General features: G+C 40.3%; 1 protein-coding gene across 3 annotated transcripts in view; it reads right to left on the bottom strand.

Annotated features, from left to right (window-relative positions):
* RALGAPA1 (Ral GTPase activating protein catalytic alpha subunit 1) overlaps nt 1–23,535 on the bottom strand; it is a 200,366-nt gene that overhangs the window by 57,921 nt on the left and 118,910 nt on the right. For all 3 annotated transcript variants that reach the window (XM_018554588.1, XM_018554585.1, XM_018554587.1), the window contains exons 32-36: nt 19,874–20,057; nt 7,714–8,563; nt 6,477–6,548; nt 4,164–4,287; nt 2,838–2,993 (exon numbers count right to left, since the gene is read on the bottom strand). In XM_018554588.1, the coding sequence (XP_018410090.1) occupies nt 2,838–2,993; nt 4,164–4,287; nt 6,477–6,548; nt 7,714–8,563; nt 19,874–20,057 (1,386 nt within the window). The remainder of the gene's footprint in view (nt 1–2,837; nt 2,994–4,163; nt 4,288–6,476; nt 6,549–7,713; nt 8,564–19,873; nt 20,058–23,535) is intronic.

Here is a 23,535-nt window from a genome sequence, read left to right as displayed (position 1 = left end):
GGGAGGAGTAATTGAACAGAAGTTGGGGGGAGGTGGGAGAAATCTTTTAGAGTTTGGAGAAGTAGGTGAAATCTTCCAGAGTCTGGGGAGACAAGTGTTCTTTTGCATTTACCAACCTTCAAAAATACACTGATTGGAGAGCCACATTACCCATGTTTTACACCCACTGCTAGGCGTGTTTCTGGGTCCTGTGCAATATTTATAATGAAGTAGTCTGTCCTCCAATAATCTATGGAGATCTCCCAAGAAGATAGCAAGAACTAGGAGGATTCTGGGAAGAGGGTGTATAGCATAGGGAAAGAGCTTTTCAATCAGCATATTGCATGAAGAAATCCACAGAGGTAAGTGTAATATAGATATTGCTGACATATTACCAACATCTATTCATAGAAACAACACTGGTGAACTAACAACTTGTGGAGTAATATTTTAATTTATAAAAAGAAGACAGAAAGGTGGAGGAAGCACAGATTCACAGAATAAATGAAGTAGAAACAGGGACACCCTTGCAGATCCCCAAGTACAGCTTCCTCTCCATGAAGCCATCAGATGATGAGTGAGCATCACTGTAGTGACATTACCAAATCCCACTCTAAATCTCCTAATCTTGTGGTTAGCTGTTAGAGGCAACAGTGTCTTAGACTGTCTCATACTGCAGATATATAGCTATTAGGGCTTGTTCACACCTAATCCAGTGTTCCAGAACGGTTAGTGGCTGGAACGCACTGGATTGCATAGAGCAAGCCCCTCTGTGTTTTGGGGCAGGAGGGTGCATGGTGGCGCTTTCAAGTCAATGTCACCGCAGCCACATGTCCTGCTCTGCGGTGACAGAACACGCAGCACAGCATTGCCTACAGTCTGGTGCGATCACAAACAATTGTGCATGCAGGTGGGAGGCGTGGCTGCGGTGCCATCGACTTGTAACACCAAGCCCCTTCCCGCAGGAGACTTTCATTATGCGATCCAGTGCGTTCTAGCCACTAACCATGCTGTAATGCACTGGATTAGGTGTGAACAAGCCCTTAGTCTACAGAACCTAGGCACGGTCCAATGTCATGAAGCGCACTGATATTGTTTGAAAGGAAATCAAAGGGTACATTTTTCAGGGTACTGTTTATGTAAAATGACCCTCTCTACATATTCCATATAAGACAGAAAATCTTACATTTTTTGAGTCTACTTAAATTATAGAAAATAATTTTTTAATAGCTTACTAAACTCTGGGAATGAGTATGAAAACCATTTACATCTAGTCAGAGCTCTTCTTTAAACTCAAGCCCATGAAATACATCCTTTATTGTATAAGAGTTCTGTTTTTTTCTTCAATACAGAAGTCTATGTAATAACACATCTGCACTAAAGGTCTTCTTTAAAGATAAGAAATTTGATCTAACAGATGGCTTTTTGTTGCTCTCATATTTCTCTTTGCGCTAATAATGATGAAAAGGATTTGTATTTGGAAGACACAGGAGGATCCATAACACACCAGAAGAGCTTGAGGCATGGCCAGATCCCCACACTCCATCGTTGTAATTTAATTAGAGGCATTAAACTTCATGCTGAGGTCAAGCAGCTCCCTCTTCCTGCATCCCCTGCTCTCCAGCCTGCTCTCATTATTGCTCCCACTGACTGGATTAACACTTTGGAAAATGCATGAGTGATGGAGCTAGGTGGGGGGGGCATGGCTCAGAGAGTGCAGCCCTAACAAGGGCACAGATCACAGGCTCAGACTCGTTAGCAGTGATGTGGAATTTATTACACTCATCAAAAACAAATACTTATGGAGATAGATCTGTTCATATTATATACTTGCAAGTGGCACATAGCACTGACGTATCTCCTAGCTGATATGTCACTTACTAGAAATTATCACATTAAACATACAGCACATACTAAGAATTGTACTGTGTGTACAAGGCAGGTACACACAAGTATATATAAATTGTTATTTTGTATTCAAAGAAAACGGGGTAAATCTCTACAAATTTTTCACATCCCATCCTGACCGATAATCATAGTACCTAAATAATTGAAATCGGGTATAGTAGAACAAGCACAGATAATACGAGTCACATAAAAATAATATGTTACCCATATAACCTGATTTACTATCTTTTGGTGACATCATCACCTGTTCCTACACTTGCCCCCCATGAATGCTGTGTATGTGTGTTGGTGGGAAAGGAAGGGAATGAGACAAAAGAAGGGAAAAGGGTCTCTCGGAAGGGGGTGGGTTCAGGGTACTATGGCAACTAGAAAATGTATAAAGTATATTATTAAAGCTCTACTCAATAAAGACGCACAGCCATTTAGGTACTGAGCTCACCATTACCCATATTGCTACTAAAGATGCCTGTAGACAATATATTAGGTGAGTAAATTTAATGTCTATGGAACACTGGCAGACACTACCAGCAGAGCCTTGTCTGGAGGAGAAGAGGCTGGACAGGTTGAAAAGCTCTGGGCAGCTGCTATTTCTTTCTGATAAGCCAGCTCTGGCTAAAATGAAAACAGTTGCATGATGTGATGGTTTGTGTATAGGGTCCCAGCAGCTAGTATAGATGCCCTAGGGCACTTAGGATCATGCTTGCACATAAATTAAAATAAAGAGAAACAATGATGACTGTTTCTCCCTGTATGGATATCCATCATCTATAACACTATGAAGCATAATAATTTACGTAGTTTGAGTCACCCCAAGTTTATAGCAGCCTCACTTTAATGACTTGTTATATTGACTGTTTTTGTAGAACACAATACGTGGGGGGAAAAAAAACATTTGACTGATTGTCACACTACTATGTGTCCTACACAAACAAGCACAGCAAGCTCCTCACCTTTTTTGTTAAGCAGTCATCTGAATCAGAAAGCATCCTGGTAGAGACATGAAACATAACTTCAACAATAGAGGTGGCATAATATGGTGTGCTCAGACCAGTGCTTTTGTTCCTCTGAAGTCCTCCTAGGAAGCCACAGTGGTTAGCCAAATTCACCTGCAGAAGAAATGCACTTAGTAACACAGTAACTCAGTAGGGTATATTTGTGGCAACAGCTACAGAAAGCTGCAAGACAAGTATATACTGACAGGTCAATATAGAAGACAAAATTATGACACAAAACAAGCTGCATTGAAGGTTCTTGTCCTGAAGCAAGATGTCTCTGTTCTCTACTGCATGTGGAAAAAAATCTTGAATGTCTGAAATTCTGGGTGTTACAAGATAAAAAACTGGGCCCAAGAAAAGGAGAACTTAATAAAAAAATTACTTCAAACACAGGCTACATTGGGCTCATATGGGCTTTCCTATGGATTAAACAAAGTGCTAACACACCTACTGTGTGAACTCTGTAATACTACTATATATATTGTATACATTTATTGTATATTCCTCAGGTTTTTTTTGCATATATCTACCGCTAGCAAGCAGTAGATATATGCAAAAACTTAAAAGAAATGTTTTAAAATTGCGCTCAGCAGTACTGACCTGCACTACTAACAATGTGAATCCTCAGAGACAGAGACTGGATCACAACAGAGGCTGTGCCACAGCTCTGGACCTGGAGAGCACTCTGCAGCTAACATAGTACACAAATATCTGGAAAGTGCCACAATGAAGTGCCCAGGGGTCACATTTCAGGCTAGCTCTGAAATGTTCCAGGTCTGGGTGTGGCCTCCAAAGCTAATGCTGAGGATATGCCAATCAAGATAACTACTATGTAGAGACTAAGACACAATTAGAAATATATATATCTGCGGTGTATAGAGTATATTAATTGAAGAAAAAAATTACTAATAAAAAAAGCTAGCATAATATAGTTAGACTTTATTTCGGCAGAGCTGAAGAAAAGGCGTCAAACCTTCTAGGACACTAGCAAAAAAATGAGGCATGGCAGTTGGAAGAAGGCTTTAAGTTTTTCGTTTACCAGTGTCCAAACCACGTTCAGGGAGCAGTATAACCCAAATATGTAAGAATTACTATATCCTGTTGTCCCTCAATGAAAGATAAAGAAACATTTTTATCAATAAATATAATATGGAAAAAATAAAATCCAAAAAGTATAGATAGACCCAAACCAAATCGCCATCAACCAATAAAAACAACAAAAACCGCAAGTTAAATCGCGTGGCAGTGTTCTTTTATGGAAAGATATGAACAGATTATTACCTCCCATCCAAGCCCTGCAACAAAGTCCTCATACTCCTGGCTGCCTCCAGTGTTAGAGAGTATGGACTGTTTGTCTTCTTGGCCATCAGCAATATAGAAAACTGCTATTTTGTGTGTTTCACGGCTGAGAGAGGAGAAAAGAGAAAAAATAGGAATCTTACATTCTTCATACATTATATGAACAATTCATCTGAGCAAACCAAAAGACTACACACAGATTTTTTTTAAGCAGTTGATAGCATGATATTAACTCAGTTTTGCCAGCTGTGTCATTAAAAAAGCAAACTGACCAGTCAGATGAAAATGGGGAGCAAGGAGTTAACACATAAATAAGCTGGCCATACACTGCTGAGATTTTCGAAATAACTTTTGTATGAAAGAACATTCATTTGACTTTCTATTAGTTGATGGGGTCAAACTGACAATCTATTTCGGCCATAGTGACAAAAAAACTTGAATGAGTAGGATGGAAATTTTTTCTCGAATAAATTAAAATCTAACAGTGAACGTAGTTTTCGTTTGGGGAACTCCATTCATTCCGAAATCGAATGTTAAAATCAAACGAAAGTGTCCGATGGCATTATTTGGTGGTAAAGAAGGATCTTTCCTCCAAATAGTCATTCGGAAATCTACAAGTGTATGGCCAGATTAAGTAAATGCCTGTACAGACCACTGGCGGGACTACCAGGGTCGCAACGGTCGCAATTGCGACCGGGCTCTGGCGTTCCGCCTGTTTCGGGGGGGGCCCGAAAGCTTCCTCATGCCCCCCCTCCAGATAGCGCCGCTCCATCCTCCGCCGCTCTGCATGTATGAGCGGCTGTGCGGGATAGAGAGGCGCCTCTGTGTGTCACTTGTCTGCCTGGCGGGGCCGCTACCGACACATATTTGCACCTGAGGTCCAGGTGTGTTGTCCATAAACAGGTTTTCTATAAAGGGCGGCACTGTCAACTACATTTGTTCTTAATTAAAGTAGAAGTATGACCTCCCACTGATGGGGTGGCAACAATGCTGCACTGCTCCTGAATTCCACTCATGCAGGCAGTGCCTGCTTGTGCTATGGTGAGATGGAAAAATGTTGCAGGGGACATTGCTTTCAATGTACCTTGTAGCCTGTAGTTTGTAAATCAGCATAAAAAAGCTTGTGAATCACATAGTTTCAGGATTTGGTACTTGTTTAGACTGTCACATAAGAGTCTCTAGTTGTACTTTAAAGAAGAACTCTACTCTGGGCAGCATAGAAATTAATCCTTGCAGTGGGGCAAGGGTTAACTGGGTGTGTTTCTCTAGGGGACCGAATAAGAAGATATACTAACCTGAGCCTCGATCCTGATTTAGAGACAGCTCACGTCTCTCCCCCTACTCTCTGGCAAGGGAAGGTCCTCTGTGTCCTCAGTTCTAATACACTGTATTAGATGTGATAACTTACAGGTCATTAGACCACCAGAGCCTAGGGGAAAAGAGGCTTTGGGGACTGGTCTAGCAGCCAAGTGGGACCAAGGATCAGGTGAGTATATCTTTTTTATTGCAGACCCTAGACAAAGAGGAGCAGTTAACGCTTGGGATTGCGAGGGTAGCCAGACTGCAAGGGTTAATTTTTATTCTATGCAGTTGTTCTTGAATCTATTTTACACAGATGTATGGCTAACTAGGCCTTGATGAACTTTTTACAATGTAACTTTGCATAATTCCACATGTCAAACCATAATATGTAATATTCAATATTAATCTCGTGGGACAAATTCCGCCATTTTGAGGGGAATGTAAAACAAAGGATGAAGTGGACACATTACTCATTTTTGTGAACCTGTACTGCTTATGCCCTATTCAAACTGTTGTCTGATTTACTCCTTCCCAGAGCTCTCAGGAATAGAAAATATGCAAGAACTTTTAAGCACAGATTCCGCTAAGTAGCAGGTTTGAGGGAGGGAAAGGATTGAGTGAAAGAAGTCAATAAGGGCTCCATTTCTTTGTAACTTAGCAAGCCATTGACCCCAGAATGCAGCCAGTGAAGCATCAAGCATGTTCCGGCATGCATCAAGTAGAGATTTTAGATATTTTGCACGTGCTAATTCTAGGTCATGCAAATGCATAAGAGCCCTGGAGCCTGCACCATTAATAAAAAGTCAGCTTTAGCAACTCCCATATTCCTATCCGGACAGGTGATTTTTAACACAACCACCTTACTTCTTACCATTCACATCAAACCAATGTATTCAGAAAACAAGGTGATTTTCAACACAACCACCTTACTTCTTACCATTCACATCAAACCAATGTATTCAGAAAACAATCAGCTGACTGCACTATTCTTACCATTGCCTGGAATCAAGGTTTCTCAGCTCCCTCAGTAACTTCTCATTTTTCTTAAGAAGGTGAAAATTCCTCCTAAAAATTTGAATTAGGTATAGACATATAATACCAGAGTGTGTTAAACACATTCACATAACCATCAATTTTATACAGACATTTAAAATGTGTATAAATAAAAATCTCTTTAATTAAACTAAGGCTGCAACTAACAATTGTTTTCATAGTTGGCTGATTATTTTGTATATACTTTTATTTCAATCAATTAATCAGATAAAAAACATTTTCTAAACTCTGCGTAGATAATAATTAGGTACTACTATTTTGTTCCAAGTAGATAAAGCAAATATTACATAAAAAGACTGCACATGATTCAGCCTCTTGACTGCATCACGCTGACTGACAAAGGACAGAATAATGGAGGTTTGTTGGAAGCAGACATCAAAATATAAATCTTAAACTGCATTGAAACAATTTTTTAGGGAACACATATCCTTTAAGGGTGTGAAATTCTGAATATAGACTTTTTACTTGTGATCTTGACTGTGACTGTCATTATAAACAACAGGAATGCATAGGGAACTTACAGAAGTCTAATCACGTACAGAAACCCATGAATCTGGCTTTTCGTTGTAGCTTTGAAGACTAACTCCAGGCCATTTTTTTTGTTTTGGATAGAGTGTGGAAGGGGCAACATTTCTGTTATTTAATTCTGTCTGTGAACCCATTGGGAAAATATTTTCTCACTTAATGTCCTAAAAATGCCCGTACAACAAATGGGGTGTGCACGCGTCACTAGTACAAGAAGTAAAGACAGCAAGCCTATGGGTTTACAAAGTCAGTTATAAGCAGGTCTGAAGGAAGCCATCAGCGCTTGTCAAATTCTAAATGATCTTGGAAGCGTCTCAAACTGTTAGCTGCATTTGCCCACTGGCTCCTTTCCTTCCCTCATACCCACTAATACCAAGTCTTTTACAAGCCTCTGTATGCAGATCAGGCAGTCTGGAAACAATGGAAAAGTAAGAACATACAACCCTACGGTGTTTGCTACCATACTGTAGGGTTAATTTCCTTAGTTGTGTCTCAGTACAGATTCCTCTAAAGCAAAAACAAAAAAAATAAACGAAAGGAAAGGAATGTAATTATAGTTGAAGACCAGGAACTTACAAAATGTAAACAACAATGTACACGCTATAGTACAGCAGACAGCAAAATTAAACTGAAAAACCGGGAGAAGTTTTACCTCTTCTCCCAGGAGTTCATGCCCAGGATACTGAGCAACAATCGCGAGTAGTAGAAGGCCGACTCAGGTTTTTGGTTGGCTGGCTCCTCCAGTGACATTGCCCTCATGTGCAGATTGCGGCAATGCTTCTCCACAAATTCTTTCTCTTCTGCACTCTGTTTTAAAATGGCATTACTGACCTCATTCTCCAGTTTCTCAGAGAAACAGGCAGGTGGGGGTGAAGGAACATTCAGAGGGACTCCTGCTCTTTGAAGGCACTCGGGGCCCGTAGCTCCCAGGTACTGCAAAAGACAGTCAAGGGCATCTTCCTCATCTGACAAGCTGTCCCATAAAGGCAGAGATTCCCTGCCTCTCCTCCTTGACTGGAATGGGGGAAACTCCTCAGCTTCCCGTGGGCCAGCTGGATGTTCCTCCTCTAGGTTAACAGAAGATGCAGGAAATGTAGGTAGGGAAGACCACTGAGACTTTTGTCCAGAGCATTCTAGTGCAGGTCCATAAAGGATGGAAGATTCCCAACTGTATTTACCTGAAAGGTCCCTCATGATAACACGCACTATTGAGCAGGCAGAAGACAGGTCCTCGCCAGGAGGTAGCTTCTCTTCTGCTGGAATTTGTAAGCAGGACACAAGCGTGGTGCTGTTCAAAGAAAAGAACTGGAGGTTGGGGCTGTGGAAGAGCTGTGGGGAAAGGTCAGAACTGTCACTGTAAGAATTGTCTTGATTCTCACAGATCTGACTAGTGAGCATAGAGGGGTCTCCACTCATAGGATAATGTCCTAAGTGGTTCACCAGGTGCGTAATAACCGTTCGTGCTGCTACTGGGATCAAGCCTTGCTGCTTGGGTATTTTCACTAGAAAAAACAGAAAAAAATAAAGAAAAATGTTATCCTGTGTAGAAAACCCCCCATAAACATCCAATCCCGTAACAAATGGTGTAACGAGGAATTACTAGAAATATGAAAGTGGTACAATTTTACTTTATAAAAACAGAATATATAATTAAAATACTACAAAATGAAAAGGCCCCTGCCAGTGGTAATAAAACCATTCAATGATTCACCAATGTGTATGGTTGAGAATAACAGGCTAATAAACTACTAAGTCATTTATTAAAAAGTGGATTAGAAATTAATGTAAATCTATGCTGATCCAAAATGGTCATTACGAGGGAAAGAACATGACAAAAAGTAAAATCACAAGTTGCTATAAGATAAAAGACTCAGTTCACAAGGCTAATCCACCAGGATAACGATACTTATTTTCTGCTGCCTTTGCTCCCAAGAGCCTGCTGATACAATGTGTGTAGGGAAAGGGCTCTTGGGAGATGTATTTCTAGGGGTGGGTGTCAATAGGCAATCCTGGCATGCTTGACTCAGTTTATAGAGGGACAGACCTGAAAAATAGACATGGTCGGGGCAATATGTTTTTTGACCGATGATGAGCAATATTAAACCACATGAGCAATCACTGGATATGCATTGATAGGAAAGTCACAAAGCTAATATCACACATACATACATTGTACCTTCCTGTATTCATTTTCTCTGCCATTTATTACAATAGACAGATTGATAAAACAACAAAAAAATAGCAATGGTGTTGATTTCAGCATTACGTGATTAGATCTAAAGTGAAAATGACCTGCCATAGAACAATGCAGTTACAGCTGAGCTTTAGCTAAATGGTAAATGCTCTGCCTCTATATCACATCTTAACACAACAAAGAGAAATGGTCCCTTTGGGCCTCAGAGTTTAACTACAGGTCACTAGGGGAAGGCAAATCTGATCATCTTCTAATTAAGGGCAGAATATCAAACTCATCCTTTCCGCTAATACACCACTCTAACTTGGCATTTGATAATTAAACAATACACTCGGTGAAGGCTCACAATTCATCTGTATTTAGGAGCTCTGGCCTCAGGCATTGACAATATTAGAAAAGCTATAGACGTATGCATGCAATTACTTTTCTTCTACTTTAATTAAAACTGGTGTATATGTGACTTTTATGCAAACGAATGGCTATTAGACTGAGCGACTGTAAAAATGACACAAGAACAGACAATTACAAAAGAGCATGTGTTTCTCAATTTCTAAAGGCAAGCCTGGCAGGACGCTACATGGATAGAATGCCCACAAAAAGACTGGTTTCTAGGACTGGCATTCAGAGAGCTCTGCAAATGTATTGTAAGTGCAAGGATTGTGTGATGTATAGAGATCAGTCCTGAAAACAGACACTTGCTTTCTCCTCAGATTCATTCTGCTACACCAGCCACCAGAAAAGTCCCTTACTCTAAGCTAGAGAAATCTATTCCAGGATACCTGTTCTCAGTCCATCTTTCTGCAAACCCTCACCTTCACAAGCCTTGATGAAGATGGATCAGTAAAGCCCCCCCCAAAAAACAAAAACCAATTGGCTATCATTTTTACTCTTATGAAAAATAGAAATTAAACTAGAATGTCAACCATGCCTGGGGTTCTTTTGAGTCTACCAAACTTATTACTGTCATTTGGGGAACCATCTCTTTGTACCCATCAGATCTTAGATAGAAGCCTCTAAACTTAAAATATCGACAGATGTAAATATCTACCAAAATCCTGATCCAGCAGTCCCCACCAATCTCCTCAGATTCATTAAAAAAAAAAAAAAAAAAAAACTTACATTGTGTTTGACAGCTAACGGAAATAATTTAAACTAAACAACACACAGCTAAGTATGGAGTTAAACATAAATATGTGAACATATATGCCCAGCCAGTTTTGGGATTCATATATCTCAGCCAGACAGGCCAGCCAGGAGGGGGAAACCACTTTAGTTAAGAAATATGGTGGCGTGACCTTTCTACACATAGCTTGCTGACTGGAAATCGAAGGATCAGAAACACACTGATAAGTCATCAACTCTGCTCTGCTCTTATCAGAATGTTTCCTGTCAGCACATGTGTATACAGTAGGGATGCACCAATATATCGGCCGAAAATGGCACTTTTGGCATAATGCCGAAAGTGCCGTTTTCCTGGCGATACATCGGCGCATCCCTGGTTTCTTTTCTCCCCGCTGGGCGCTGCTCTATGTCCCAGCGGGGAGGAAAGAAAGTGACAGCCGGCCGAGCGCTGCAGGACGAGAGCGCTGTGAGCGGCCGGCGTCTCTCCTCCCACACTGCTCGGCCGCCTTTCACAGTCCGGCAGAGCGGTGTGGGGGCGGAGACAGCGCTGTCACAGGAGGCTGGGCTCTCCTCTCTACACCGCTCGATCAACATCCTGTGACAGCGTGTCAGAGAGAAAAGCAAGGTACACACACTCAGCGATCAGTGATCGCTGAGTGTGTGCACATAATTGAGGATATGGTATGTTAAGTATATCCTCAATTATGAATGAATGGCAGTGATCTACATCACCCCCATTCATTCATAATTGTAGTTATAGTAAACAAACAATGTTCTCATGTTATCAATGAGCAGGAACACTCAGTATAGAGGATTCCTGTTCATTGATAACAGGGGACACAGAAAAAGAGATTGAGGACTCTTTGTTCTCAATCTCTTTTTCTATTTTAAAAGGGAAATATTAGGGGCCTGTTTAGCCCCTAAAAGTAAAGTAAGAAAATAAAAATATTTAATAAAAAATTAAATAAATAAAAATAAATATTAAAAAATGAAAAAGTTTATAAAAAATAAAATATTTAAAAAAATTGAAAAAATAAAAATAAAAAACATTTTCGGTATCGGTCTGACTTTTTTTTATTTCTGTTTCGTTTCGGTTTTAAAATTTCCATTTCGGTGCATCTCTAGTATACAGCAGAGCCAAAGTGCAGCTGTAGAAGAGTGCAAGGGTCTCCTTGCATGAACTGCCCATCTGGAATCCCCACCCCCCCAACATTTAGAATAGGCTTCAAATCTGGTCTTTGCCTCGGCCACTCTAACCCTTCATTTCTCCTTTTTTCACAAATTTTTTGGTGAATTAGCCAGTATGCTTTGAAACATTATCATAGATACCCTTGGACTTATGTTCTTTTTGGACAGCAAAGTCTTTTTCCTGGCATACATCCTAAGCAGGTTTAAATGGTGCAACCTGTACATCCCTCAGTTACATTTTGGGATCTTTGAGACTTTTTTCAGCATCAAAGGGTCAACTCTCGGGTTGAATATGCTAAGCCAGCCAGTCCTGTACAAATCAGCAGTCACTTTAAGTCTACGCTACTTGTAGATTATTTTCCTTACAGTGGAATGATTGATTTCAAAGAATCTATTGATCTTTTTAAATCCCTTACTATAAACATAGGCATCCACAACCTTTTTTTTTAGAGGACCTTAGAGAGCTCTTTAGATCTTGGAATAATGACCCCATACGCATAATAGCAAAGAGAACACCAGAACCTACATATGAGGATTAAAAAGGCATGTTCAACCTCCTTTGGCACCTAATGTGGAACACCAGACTCTAATTTTATGGATTTCAAGTGATGGGAAATTTAGGGGTATACTTACGTTTTCATGTGACAAATCTGCATTTTTCTTAAATAAGATTATATGAATAAATACACTATGCTACATTTATGTAACATTTGTTCAAGGATATCACCTTTACTTAAAGGCACCGTTGAATAAAGATCTAATATTTGCCGGTCCAAATATGTTGAAAAAGTCCACCATTTCCATTGGGTGCACTTACTTTTTCACATGACTGTATTAGTACAACATTCACAGTGATTTTTTTTTATTCCCTCCATCACAAAAGTAGGAACGATCAGTATTCAATCACACAAATCTCTAAATATGATGGCAAGTGCTTCAAACACTCATTACAGCCTCCAAGAGCAGACCTACAAAGCTCAATCCTGGAACATTTGCCTCAAGCAATTCTCGAAATGGAGGTTCACGTACACAGGTTGGGATACATAGCCTGTTACACTTTTTAAAAGTAGTGCAGCCATCCCAGGACAGATTGGCAGGCAGCAAAATCCTGTATTTAAAAATAATTTTGTTTCCTCTCCCTGATAGTCTGCAGAAAAAAAAAAAACCTTATGCAGACAAAGAAAGGGTAACATGTACAAAATGACAACCTACCGACAGCATGGATACAAAAATCTGTATTTGCAAAGACACGTGTGGAGAATGCAATCCCTCGGATATCTCGGATAATATGGCTTTGTGCAACTTCTATTTACTTAATAGGAGGGCCTATTCAGAGCAGGCTATTCAGCTTTAAACAAACACCCATGCATTGTGCTGCAAACTCAGTAATTACAGCCCATTATGGCACACAGAGAAGCGGCACAGCCACAGAACGCCCGCTGTCCTTACAGCCAAGGGGAAAAAAAGAAAACATGAAACCGATTGTGACAAGAGGCCCAAATGTTAGCCTCTTGTAATAGCAAGAGGTGAAAATGTAATTATGGCAGAAAGGATCTGCAGTAGCCTATGGATGAGTACATTGCACTAATAGGGTGATCATCATTTGACGGGAAGGGGGGCTGGGGGGAGAGATTTCTGCATCAACTATAATTATGATCTCTTCTGCAAAAGAAACTATACACTTTTATTTGTATGAATAGCAATTTAATATAATTCTTTAGGAGTAATGAATTGCACCACATTTACATCATGAGCTAAAGGCAGCCAAATGGGATAATTAATACACGAGTACAAAAACATTACACGTGTCACCTACAAACATGGGAACTTATAAGCACATACATTTTGAATCATTATTTTCTAATTGGTTATTTGGTGGGGGTATATAGAGTAGCCTAAGAAGATTAACCCAGACAAGTATTGCTTGATGAAAACTCAAACTCAATACAGAGATGCCAAAAGGAATATAAATCTATGTTGACCATCTTTCAAGCAAGACATAAAAAGGGACAGTTATGAAAGGAGCCTTGAAGGGTACATCTGTGTAAGAATCCCACTCCTCTGAGTTCAAAGGAACGCTTTACACCAAGGTATGCTCCTAGATAACTAAAATTCTAACCCAGGCCTAAATACACATCAGCACATACTATTCAATGCTACCTTTATTTGCTATCCCTGACTTTCAGAACAAACAAAAGAACAAGTAGGCATTTTTAAGGAGTCTGCAAACTATACTTCAAAAGAAAACCCACACTAAAGCCTAAAAGGTTTGCAGTCAGTCATAATATCTTAGGCCAGGGGTCCCTAAATGGCGGATCGCGGTCCAGATCTGGACCGAGCAGCAGTTCTATCTGGACCGCCGACTAGGATATGGCTTGCCCTCCTGTAAGGGGGCATTCTGAAGGGGACACCCTGATCGGGACACCTAATGTAAGGGGGCACGCTAAAGGGGACACACGCTATAGGGGACACCTGATGTAAGGAGATCTCTGATGTGGACAACTGATGTAAAGGGGCACTCTGATGGAGGCAAATGATGTAAGTGGCACTCTGATGGATGCTTTTTTGCAGTGAAGCCAGCCACGATGTGGTACAACCGCATCACACTGCGCTTTGCCTATAGAACTTAATGAAATGTCACCCGTGACATTTCAATAAAGTTATGACAAAAAATAAAAAAACAGTGTGATGCGCCGGGATCGATGCACCAGCACTGCATCTGGGAAAACACACTAGCAGCTGCTGGTGTCAATGCAGCCTAAATGGCAGACCGCGGTGCAGACAAGAACTGAGTAACCGCGCTATCCGGACTTCGGCTCGATGAAAATCTTGGTCACCGGATCTCCTTGAATTTTAATTCACTACCCCTGTCTTAGGCACACTGCTTATCAGTTTTCAGGGATACATAATCATAAAACATAATCTCACAAAGTTCTGATGGACACACAAGTTAAAAACGATGAAACCAATACTTGATTGCATCATATACAGGAAACTACATATAAGCTTACTCCCATGATGAACTAGAACATCAATACAAATTAGTAAACTAAACATGTAGATTGTAGCCCTGCACGGAAGTGAGCTTGGAGTGGTGGGGACCATGGGGACACACACAGGGAGCATGGGGAACAAACCTAGCCACCATGCAGAAGGAAGGACAGTGTCGACACCAATTCAGAGACGATTTGAGGACCTACAGCCGAGTGATACACAAATAAGGTACATTTTTTGTTAAAAAAGGCATTTAAGTGCCTTAACTATTAAGATATACTGTCAGTTTAAAGAGAATGTGCCTTTGATTTGCACAATTCCTTTAACATTTGATTATTTGTTATGGCCAGATGTTTCAATTAGAGATACCCTGCCTGAAAGGAGATATCTACTTCTATGCAGCCATTCAGAAAAACCATAGTTCTTAGGGAAGCCTCTCTCATGTGCATATTCATATATATATATATATATATATATTTTTTTTTTTTTTTTTTTTTTTATATATATTTTTATTTTTTTTGGTATTATTTATTGTTTAACTTTAAAATTTTTAATACTATTAACAAATTACATTATTAAATAGCATCACACTGCCACCTAGAGGCTGCAGTGGCCTCTAAATGGCAGTTATTTACTGTACTGACCTTTCAGTATCTGATCACTATTTTACGGATGAGATGGCATGATTTTGATTAGTTCCCAAACATAAGTGAGGACCCTACAACTAGTAGCCATGCAAACTGTCGGTTGGTAGCTCTTAAAGCGATCACTTAGATTAAGGTATCTTCAGTATGGGGCTTCATGCAGGATGGCAGGGAAATGTTACCCTAAAGATTGCAGATGTTACCCTAAAGGTGGACTTAAAGGGAAAACTAAAACAACAAAATAGGTGGTGGCCATTGTAAGCTTTTTTTTTTTTTTTTTTGCTGCAGGCTCCAAGGATGTAATCCTGATCCAGAATTTGGGAGACATTGACCAGGAACAAGTAGGCAAGACAGGGGTTCGGACTTTTCAGACTTCAAAGGCTGCATATTTGTACCAGGTCAGTGACTGCCAAGGAGCAATATCAGCTCCCACACTTCTATTATCACAAGTTTAGGAGAACCATCCAATTCATTTATCATCCGAAGAAATTAAAATTTGCCAAACATTAAACTGGGAAAACTCCAGGTATGCAAAAAGTTAACCCTTGCAGTGGGGCTGTCCCTGCACTGCAAGGGTTAACTGGTTGTTTCGATCGAGGATCGGGTGAGTATATTTGTTTCATTTGTGCCCCTAGATAAAAACGAGCAGTTAACCCTTGCAGTGCGGGGACAACCCCACTGCAAGGGCTAACTTTTTACATTCCTGGAGGTCCTATATTAGGTGTAAAACCTTAAACTTTAAAAGAGAAACAATTATTCTCTATTGTGTGACAAATTACATTTTTATTAGTAGTTTGGGACATTAGGTTTCACAAAATACACAGCATGTTAATGACCTTATGCCAATCACAGGGTGCATTTTATAGCTCAAATGATTATAGTGGATATGTCATTTACAGCACATTACTGCTCATATTCAATTGAAAACAGAGCAGCCTATAAAGACACAAGCCAGCAAAGCTGAAAATGTCACAAAGAAAATATGTATTTTTTGTTTAGTGTGAAAACTAAGATCTAGGAAAGCTAAGTATATGCAACTAAAATAAGCATATGATAGAATGGGCATATCATAAAATAAAGACCCCAAAACCAAAAAGAATACAAAGAAAATAAAAATTAGAATACTGTAGCCAGAACATTCCATATAAAAACACAATTACTGGGAATAAAAGAACCAATAAAATGTATTCCTATTTAATATATTATTAACCCTTAGATAACCTTATTCAGCCCTAAATAACTTTCCTTCCCTTAGTGATTCTTTTTTTTTTCTACTAACATTTAACTTTTCCTCAATTGTGCGGTTTGCTATTTTTTTCAGTCACATAAAAATTAAAATGCACAAAAAAAATGCCTTTTTACATTATTTTGTCTGTAGATTACACTGAAAACAAAATAATCTTTGCAAGACAATATTGCCAAAAGAAAGCCTAATTTGTCCCCAAAAATTTGTATATGTATTACTTTATCATCTTAAGGAATGAAAAAGTTATTGCAAAATAAACAGACCCAATGTGAAGTAAAGTCAAGTATCATAAATGGTTGTGTCTTCTAACAATTCCTCCTAACAAATGCACTCCCAGGAAACACTGTAGGCACAATGTTCTAAAAAAGGACCTTGGCCATTTACTATAGATAACCTATAACTGCCCCCTGTACAGGAAGTGGACAGCACGGGGTAGACATGAAGAGGGATGGTCAGTGCACAATATCAAATATGTTGAAGAGCAAGTAAACCAAGAAATCTATAGGTGATAAATGTCGTTTTCCGAACAATTTATAGCTCACAAAAAATCCTGCATCCTGTTATCACGCACGATAGTAAGAACATCTTGTTATTCAAATACAGAAAAAAGTAGGTCTAGAAGCAAGAACTTGGCATCCAATAACTTCTGTGCTCATTTTAAAAGATGCTTTTAAATCCAGGAAATGAGGCAGCAGTCTAAACAAGTCTAAATCCCATGGATGAACTGAGACCCATATGGAGGATTCAATTTATTTGCTGATCCAAGAAATGAAATGATTTGTGTATGACATCCCGCTGACAAACCTTCAACTGGTGCCATGATTGTTAATAGAATTGCTGTTTTTACCATTAGGGGACCTGGCGTGACGCCCTCCTCTATTTTTTGGTGTGAAAAACCTGAATTATGGATATAAAAGTTTATTTTGGCACTCAATATTTTGAAGGCATCACTGTGAGGGGAAAACAGATTACATACTGAACACAGTTCAAACTATTTACACAAAAAAAAAAGAAGAAACCCCCGCCCCCCCCAAAAAAACTGCTTCCTATACTTTAACTCGGGTAACAATCATTCTGTGTTAGTTTAAAGAGACCCTGCCACCAAAAAAAGTGCAGGAAAAAGCACATACAAATCAAGTATTTGACATGCTTACTTGCAGTATTTTCCTTCCCATCAATTATTTTTTTTCTCACTTGCAACGTACCTTGAATGTGCTGGAAAATTTGACTAGTCAATGCCCTTCTCTACTTGTAAATCATAGCACTGTTCTTTTACAGGAGTGTCTAAATACTGTGGTGGCCTAGCTCCTTCACCCCACTGCATAACCATTTATGTAGCTGCCAGGGGAGAAACAAAGGGGGATATTACAGAGTGTCATTGAGTGAAAGCTGCCTGCAGTCTGCTGAGGCTGGTGACATAACTTCCAAGATGGCAGAGCCCCTCAGCAGCAGTGTCATGGACCAGAACACCTCCAAGTGGCACTGTGGCGCTGGAACCAGATCCTGCAGTTCCAGTGCTCACCTGCAGGTGTCTCCAGGCAGCCAGTAAGGCCTTGTTCACACCAAGCGCAGACCAGGTGCAGAGCAGATCAGTTGCAGACCGTATCAAAACTGCGTCCAATGTATTCCAATGGTATTTTTTGCTCCAGTTCACATCGCAGCGTGCAGTTGCAGAGCAGATCCAGAGCAGGTGAAAAAACTGCAGTAGGCCCTATTTAACCTGCTCTGGAACGCATCAAAAATGCATGCAAATGCCTGGAATGCATTGAAAGCCCATTTTAAACGTTAAATACAATTATTTTTTTGTTACCAAAAAGAGCCTGGAACGCATAAAAAACGTGTCTAAAAGACTAGCGTGCATGTGCAGAAACCTGACCGGATCTGCTCTGCATTTGGTGTGAACAAGGCCTAACTGTCAGGGAGCTCAGCACCTCCAGGTGGCACTTTGACGCTGGAACCAGGTCCTGCAGTTCCAGCGCTCACCTGCGGGTGTCCCAGCGATCAGTGGTTAGTCACCACCTGGTGCTGATCTGGGAGGGTATTTAGCCTCTCCCTGCAGTGAGGCCTGTGCCTCAGTCTTGTTGCCATATCCTGTTTCCTGTTCTTGCCTTGAACCCGGACTCCGACATGATTCCTGAACCTTACCCCTGAGGTCTCCTGATCGGTGGCTGCCCTCTTGTTGTCCTGCTCCCCAGGGTTTGCCCTGTTGTCTCCAGTGTGTACTTTGTCATTTGTATTAGTTAGCCTTTTATATGTTACTTGTGGGTGTTGGTGGGGCTTATGGTTGTGGTGTTTTTGGAGTAGCTAATAAATTATAGTTCATTAGCATTGTTTGGTGTAGTCACGTATTTGGTTCTCCTGTAGAGATACCTGCACGCGGTGTGGGGACACCCGTGCACAGTATCGTGTCAAGCAGTTTAAGGTCTTTTGAATGCCTACTCAAGGGAGCTTTTTACAAGTCTATAACATAAATAAAATACATCAAACCCACATATAATCTTACAGAAATGTTTTTGTTGACATACATTGTCTGGTGACAGGGTCTCATTGAGACAAATATCCATTTAAAAAACTCTTCGTTTACAATTGAACATCAGGCAGATAAAAAAGCAACACGTTTATGCGGCCTTGTGTTAGTTAATAAATTATTAAATGTAGTGCTTTTTAAATGCAACTAATGTGAGTACCTAAATTTGACTTGATGTAAGCCTCTTAATTCCCCATACAACAGCATTCAGACTGTGAAATGGAGAGGCAGCACAGAGGGCCAGTCAGGTAAGCTGCATTCAAATACGCCGACAAAGAATATACTGATAAACTGAGAGAAAGCAGAGTGAGCACAGGATTGACCTCACCAATCTCCTGCTGCTCCCTTACAGACCAGTCAGCAGAACAGAGACAGAGTGATGTTAATAGTTTATTTCTCAATTGTAATAGAGACAGTTGAGCCATCCTCCTAGCTGTGCTATGTAATTCACAGGACTGGAAGGACAGAAACAGATATCTTTTGGCAGGTAAGACATCTCTCATAATATGTATTTCACATGTATATTTAGATTTAGGTTTGCCTTGAGTTCAGTGTGATCCCGCGATCGTTCAATAATCCTAAGGTGTATGGGCAGCGTGCGACCGCATATACTGTAAGGTCGCACGACTTTCGTCTTACGAGCACGGGTTGGTAGCACGATCGCAAGATGAAAGGCGCACACTGCCTGCTCACCTCTGCAATCATCTGTAAGCCCTCCCCTCAGCGGGGAGGACTTGCGATGATCGCAAGTACGATCTGCCTGTCCAAGATGGGCAGTTCGTACAACATTTTAATCGCCTTACAACCATCGCACAACGAAAGTCGTGCTATGGTTGTAAGGTGTATGGGCAGCTTCAGAGTAAAATCTTCCATGCACTACTTATACAGATGAAATACCTTCAGTAACGGGCTGCAGCTTGGTGGAGCGCTCAGAATCTGGGGAGTGGAGTGGTTCAGGCTCTTTCAGACATTCTAGCTGCAGAAAGGGATCATAGTCTTCAGATGTCAGATCTGAAAGGCTCATGGGAAAGTACCGCGGGTTGCTAAAATGTTGGGAGCCATAGACACAATCATGCAAAACCTGCAGAGAAAAACATATCATATCAAATATATAAAAACTTTGTTAGCAACACAATGGAAAAAAAATCATGATAACATTTTAACTAGATTTACTGCAAACTTTACAAACTATAATACAGCCATAATATGGCTGGCTGGCGCTGTTATGTCATAACAGAGATACCTTATCCACAATGCAACCACAAGCATGAGCTTATGGCCCTCCATTAAATTAGGGGGGTAGAGCAGTTGGCGAAAGTTATGTACCTGCCTATCACATTAAAAAGGGAGGATGTAATTGTAGGCAGTCGGTGTCTAATGGACAGTGCATGGCAGCACAGACAATGCAAATAGAATAGCTTCTCTGTGCTTACTTCAATGTCAATTAAAGAGAAGGGGGATCAAAGCTGCTACCTTGCCTAGGACCCTATTCTGCCCTAATCATGGGACCAAGAAATCCTAATTTTGTAACAGATTTCAGCTGCCAACAATACAAGTATGTGCAGCTAGACATACTTAAAAGGAGAACTATGAGGTGAGTGCTTTTCACTCACCTCATAGTTCTAGCCGACCTCTGACAATGAAACTGTCACAGGTCGGCTCAGTAGATCGGGAAGTGAGTGAACACATACCGGCGTTCGCTCACTTCTCGATCCTGTCACGGCTCTCTGCCGTGACAGGGGAGGGGCTGGATTCCCCCCTCCCCGCTCCGATCCTCCAGCGCTGACTGGCGGAACGGACGGGGGAGGGTACAGCTGGCTCTGCCTCTAGATAGGCAGAGCCAGCTGTCACTCACGGAGCTGGGCGGATCCAGACATAATTGTCGGGATCCGCTTTAGCTGCGGCGTCTCAGCTGTAGCTCGCGGTATACTGAGCTTAGGGTGACGGGAGGACGCTAGTTTGTGTCCTCCCGTTACCCTAAGGAGAACTATGGGGAAAAGCCTTAACACCATAGTTCTCCTTTAACTATATTTAGCAGTGCAGAGTAGAAGCTAAAGAAAATGAGCTTTTGATTTGTCCCTAGCAATACAATAGCAGTGCTGCATACCCTTGACTAAATCTACAAAAATAAGCAGAAAAATGTTAGTTAGGTTTCCTGAACCTCAGATGATAATATGGTGCATGGTCAAAAATCGAGAAAAATAGTACACATTAATTGGTTAATAAGTCAATGCCTGTATTTTCATAGGTACCTCACTGACACATCGTGTGTCTTTATAACTCCTACCCTACAATCTTGAAATAATTAGGGCAATCAGCACCTATTTGTTTTTATTTCTTATCAGGAAAGTAAAAAGTACATTGAGTTGAAACTCATTCTACCGGATGTAGAAATGTGCATGTTAACCTTTGTAATTAAAGATTTATTTGCAAAATAAAGCTGCAGTACCATTGGCAACGGTCTGAATTCAGCTTATTTCAAAATCACAACTAAATGATACAGCACTCTAATAAAAGAGTTTAAGTAGTATTTAGCCTGAAGGTTAAAACACTTTGGTTTCTCAACAACACATGGATCTAGCAATCTCCTTTAATATCTGTCCCATTATCCGATGTGACAAAGTTTATGTCTCTAATATCTAAGAGCTGTAATTTAAGACAATCAGGTAATAAAGACCAATCTGTCTCTCTGGCATTACTGAATATAGCTTCTGGTTTTCAATAAACCTTATAGAGGTTCAACAGATATAATTATCTTCTCTAACACATAACGCACTGAAGTCAAGGTGCAGAAGAAATAGCAACTGTAGAAGTCTAGGGATGTGTCCAAATGGACAATCAAAGTGCCCTTATTTTTCTCATTCCCACAATTCCCTGCCCCAGATGCATACTTACCTTCATTCTAATGCTGAGGAAACACTGATCCGGAGAGCTGCTATATAGAAACCAGCTCAGGCAACGGTGTAGTGAAGAATTTTGGTTGAAGAAGGCAAAAGAAAAACCAGACTATTTTTCAGCCTCCAACTCCAGTTTCCCAAACTTATAAAGGCGTCAGAATAACCCAACTGTTTCTAAACTCCAGTGTCCCTTAATGGAAGATACAGAAACTGCAATTTGTTGGACAATGCACTGAAGGTAGGACAAGAAGTATGTACTCACTATGATGTCAGTGTCAGGCAAAGATCATGGAAGATCCTGGTATTTGGTCTATTTATGTAAGATTGGAAAAATCTCCCACACAAATTTTCCCATCTCTTAAGAGCCTGCTTAGAAGATGGGTGCACCCTTGACCTCCCAATATTAGGCTCCTGGTGCAAGCACAAAAAGCTAATTATTAGGCCTTTAGCTCTACATTGCAGAGGCTCAGCTGTTTGCACTGTGTGCTTGCAGTAGTACATTACAGTCTAATTCTAACCAAAACAACTATTAGCATGGAGTTTATATATTTTCATCCTGGTACTTTGCATTCAATTTATAGAATACATACATGACTCATGAGATCTTCAAGACAGTAAAGTCTGTTTGAAATATTAATATGAAATTGGCTGTGCTGAGACAAACTGGTTATTATTAGAGGTGCTGCCATAGATACTCAAGGAACTGAAGAGTTTAGGGCTGTAGACCAATCACAACCTACTGTCTTGTACAGCATTTTTCACCTCAACACTGCAAACAAGCTGACAAAAATGATAGTAAAGAGACTTATGACCTCATCGAGCTGATGTTCCTCTAGTGTCCAGTTATCAGTCAGGGACCAAGCTATACTGCTTTACTACAGTGGAATTAATTAAGGTCCGTAAATCAGAATATGCAGTAAAGGGTGGCTGATTTCTAAAACTTTTGGAAGATAAGACAGCTCACATACGTTTTACTTGTGTATTTAGCCATTTGCTAAAAAAAAAAAAAAAAAGAATCCCTGGCAGTCCGTCCCCATGCACTGCATAATTAAAATGTTCATGAAGTCTAGGGGTAGAGGAATAAGCTTCAATGCATACGTTATTCCTTGGTCCAGCAGGCTTTCTCCAAGCTGTGTGACCAGTCTGCCACAGTATCTTCAGAGCTTCAGCCGGTGGTGGCACTCTGATGTCACCAAGTACAATGCAGAACCAATGGTCCTCCACTGTACATTTGGGCACAAGGGACCCAAAGCATTGGGGAGAAGAGAGCACCTGAGCAAGGAATGAGGTATTACATTTTATTGTTCTACCCCTACATTTAAGGAGTATTTAACCAGTTGACATCCGCGGTGTTAAACCCCCTTCCCATCCAGGCCATTTTTCAGTATTCAGCGCTGCGGTACTTTGACTGACATTTATTCCGTCATGCAGCGCTGTACTGAAATAAATTTTATACCCTTTTTTGGGGACAGATAGAGCTTTCTTTTGGTGGTATTTATTCACCACTGGGGGTTTTATTTTTTTACTATATTAAGGAAAAATTACCGAAATTTTTTTAAAAAAACAGTTTCCCCTATATTAAATGATAAAACATTTATTATTACCCAATTTTTTGGTAAAATATAAAAGATGGGGTCACGTCGGGTAAAAAGACACTAAACA

Source organism: Nanorana parkeri, unplaced genomic scaffold (assembly GCF_000935625.1).
Source record: "Nanorana parkeri isolate BGI_ZX_2015 unplaced genomic scaffold, ASM93562v1 scaffold165, whole genome shotgun sequence".
Lineage (NCBI taxonomy): Eukaryota > Metazoa > Chordata > Amphibia > Anura > Dicroglossidae > Nanorana > Nanorana parkeri.
This window is presented reverse-complemented; position numbering and strand designations above follow the sequence as displayed.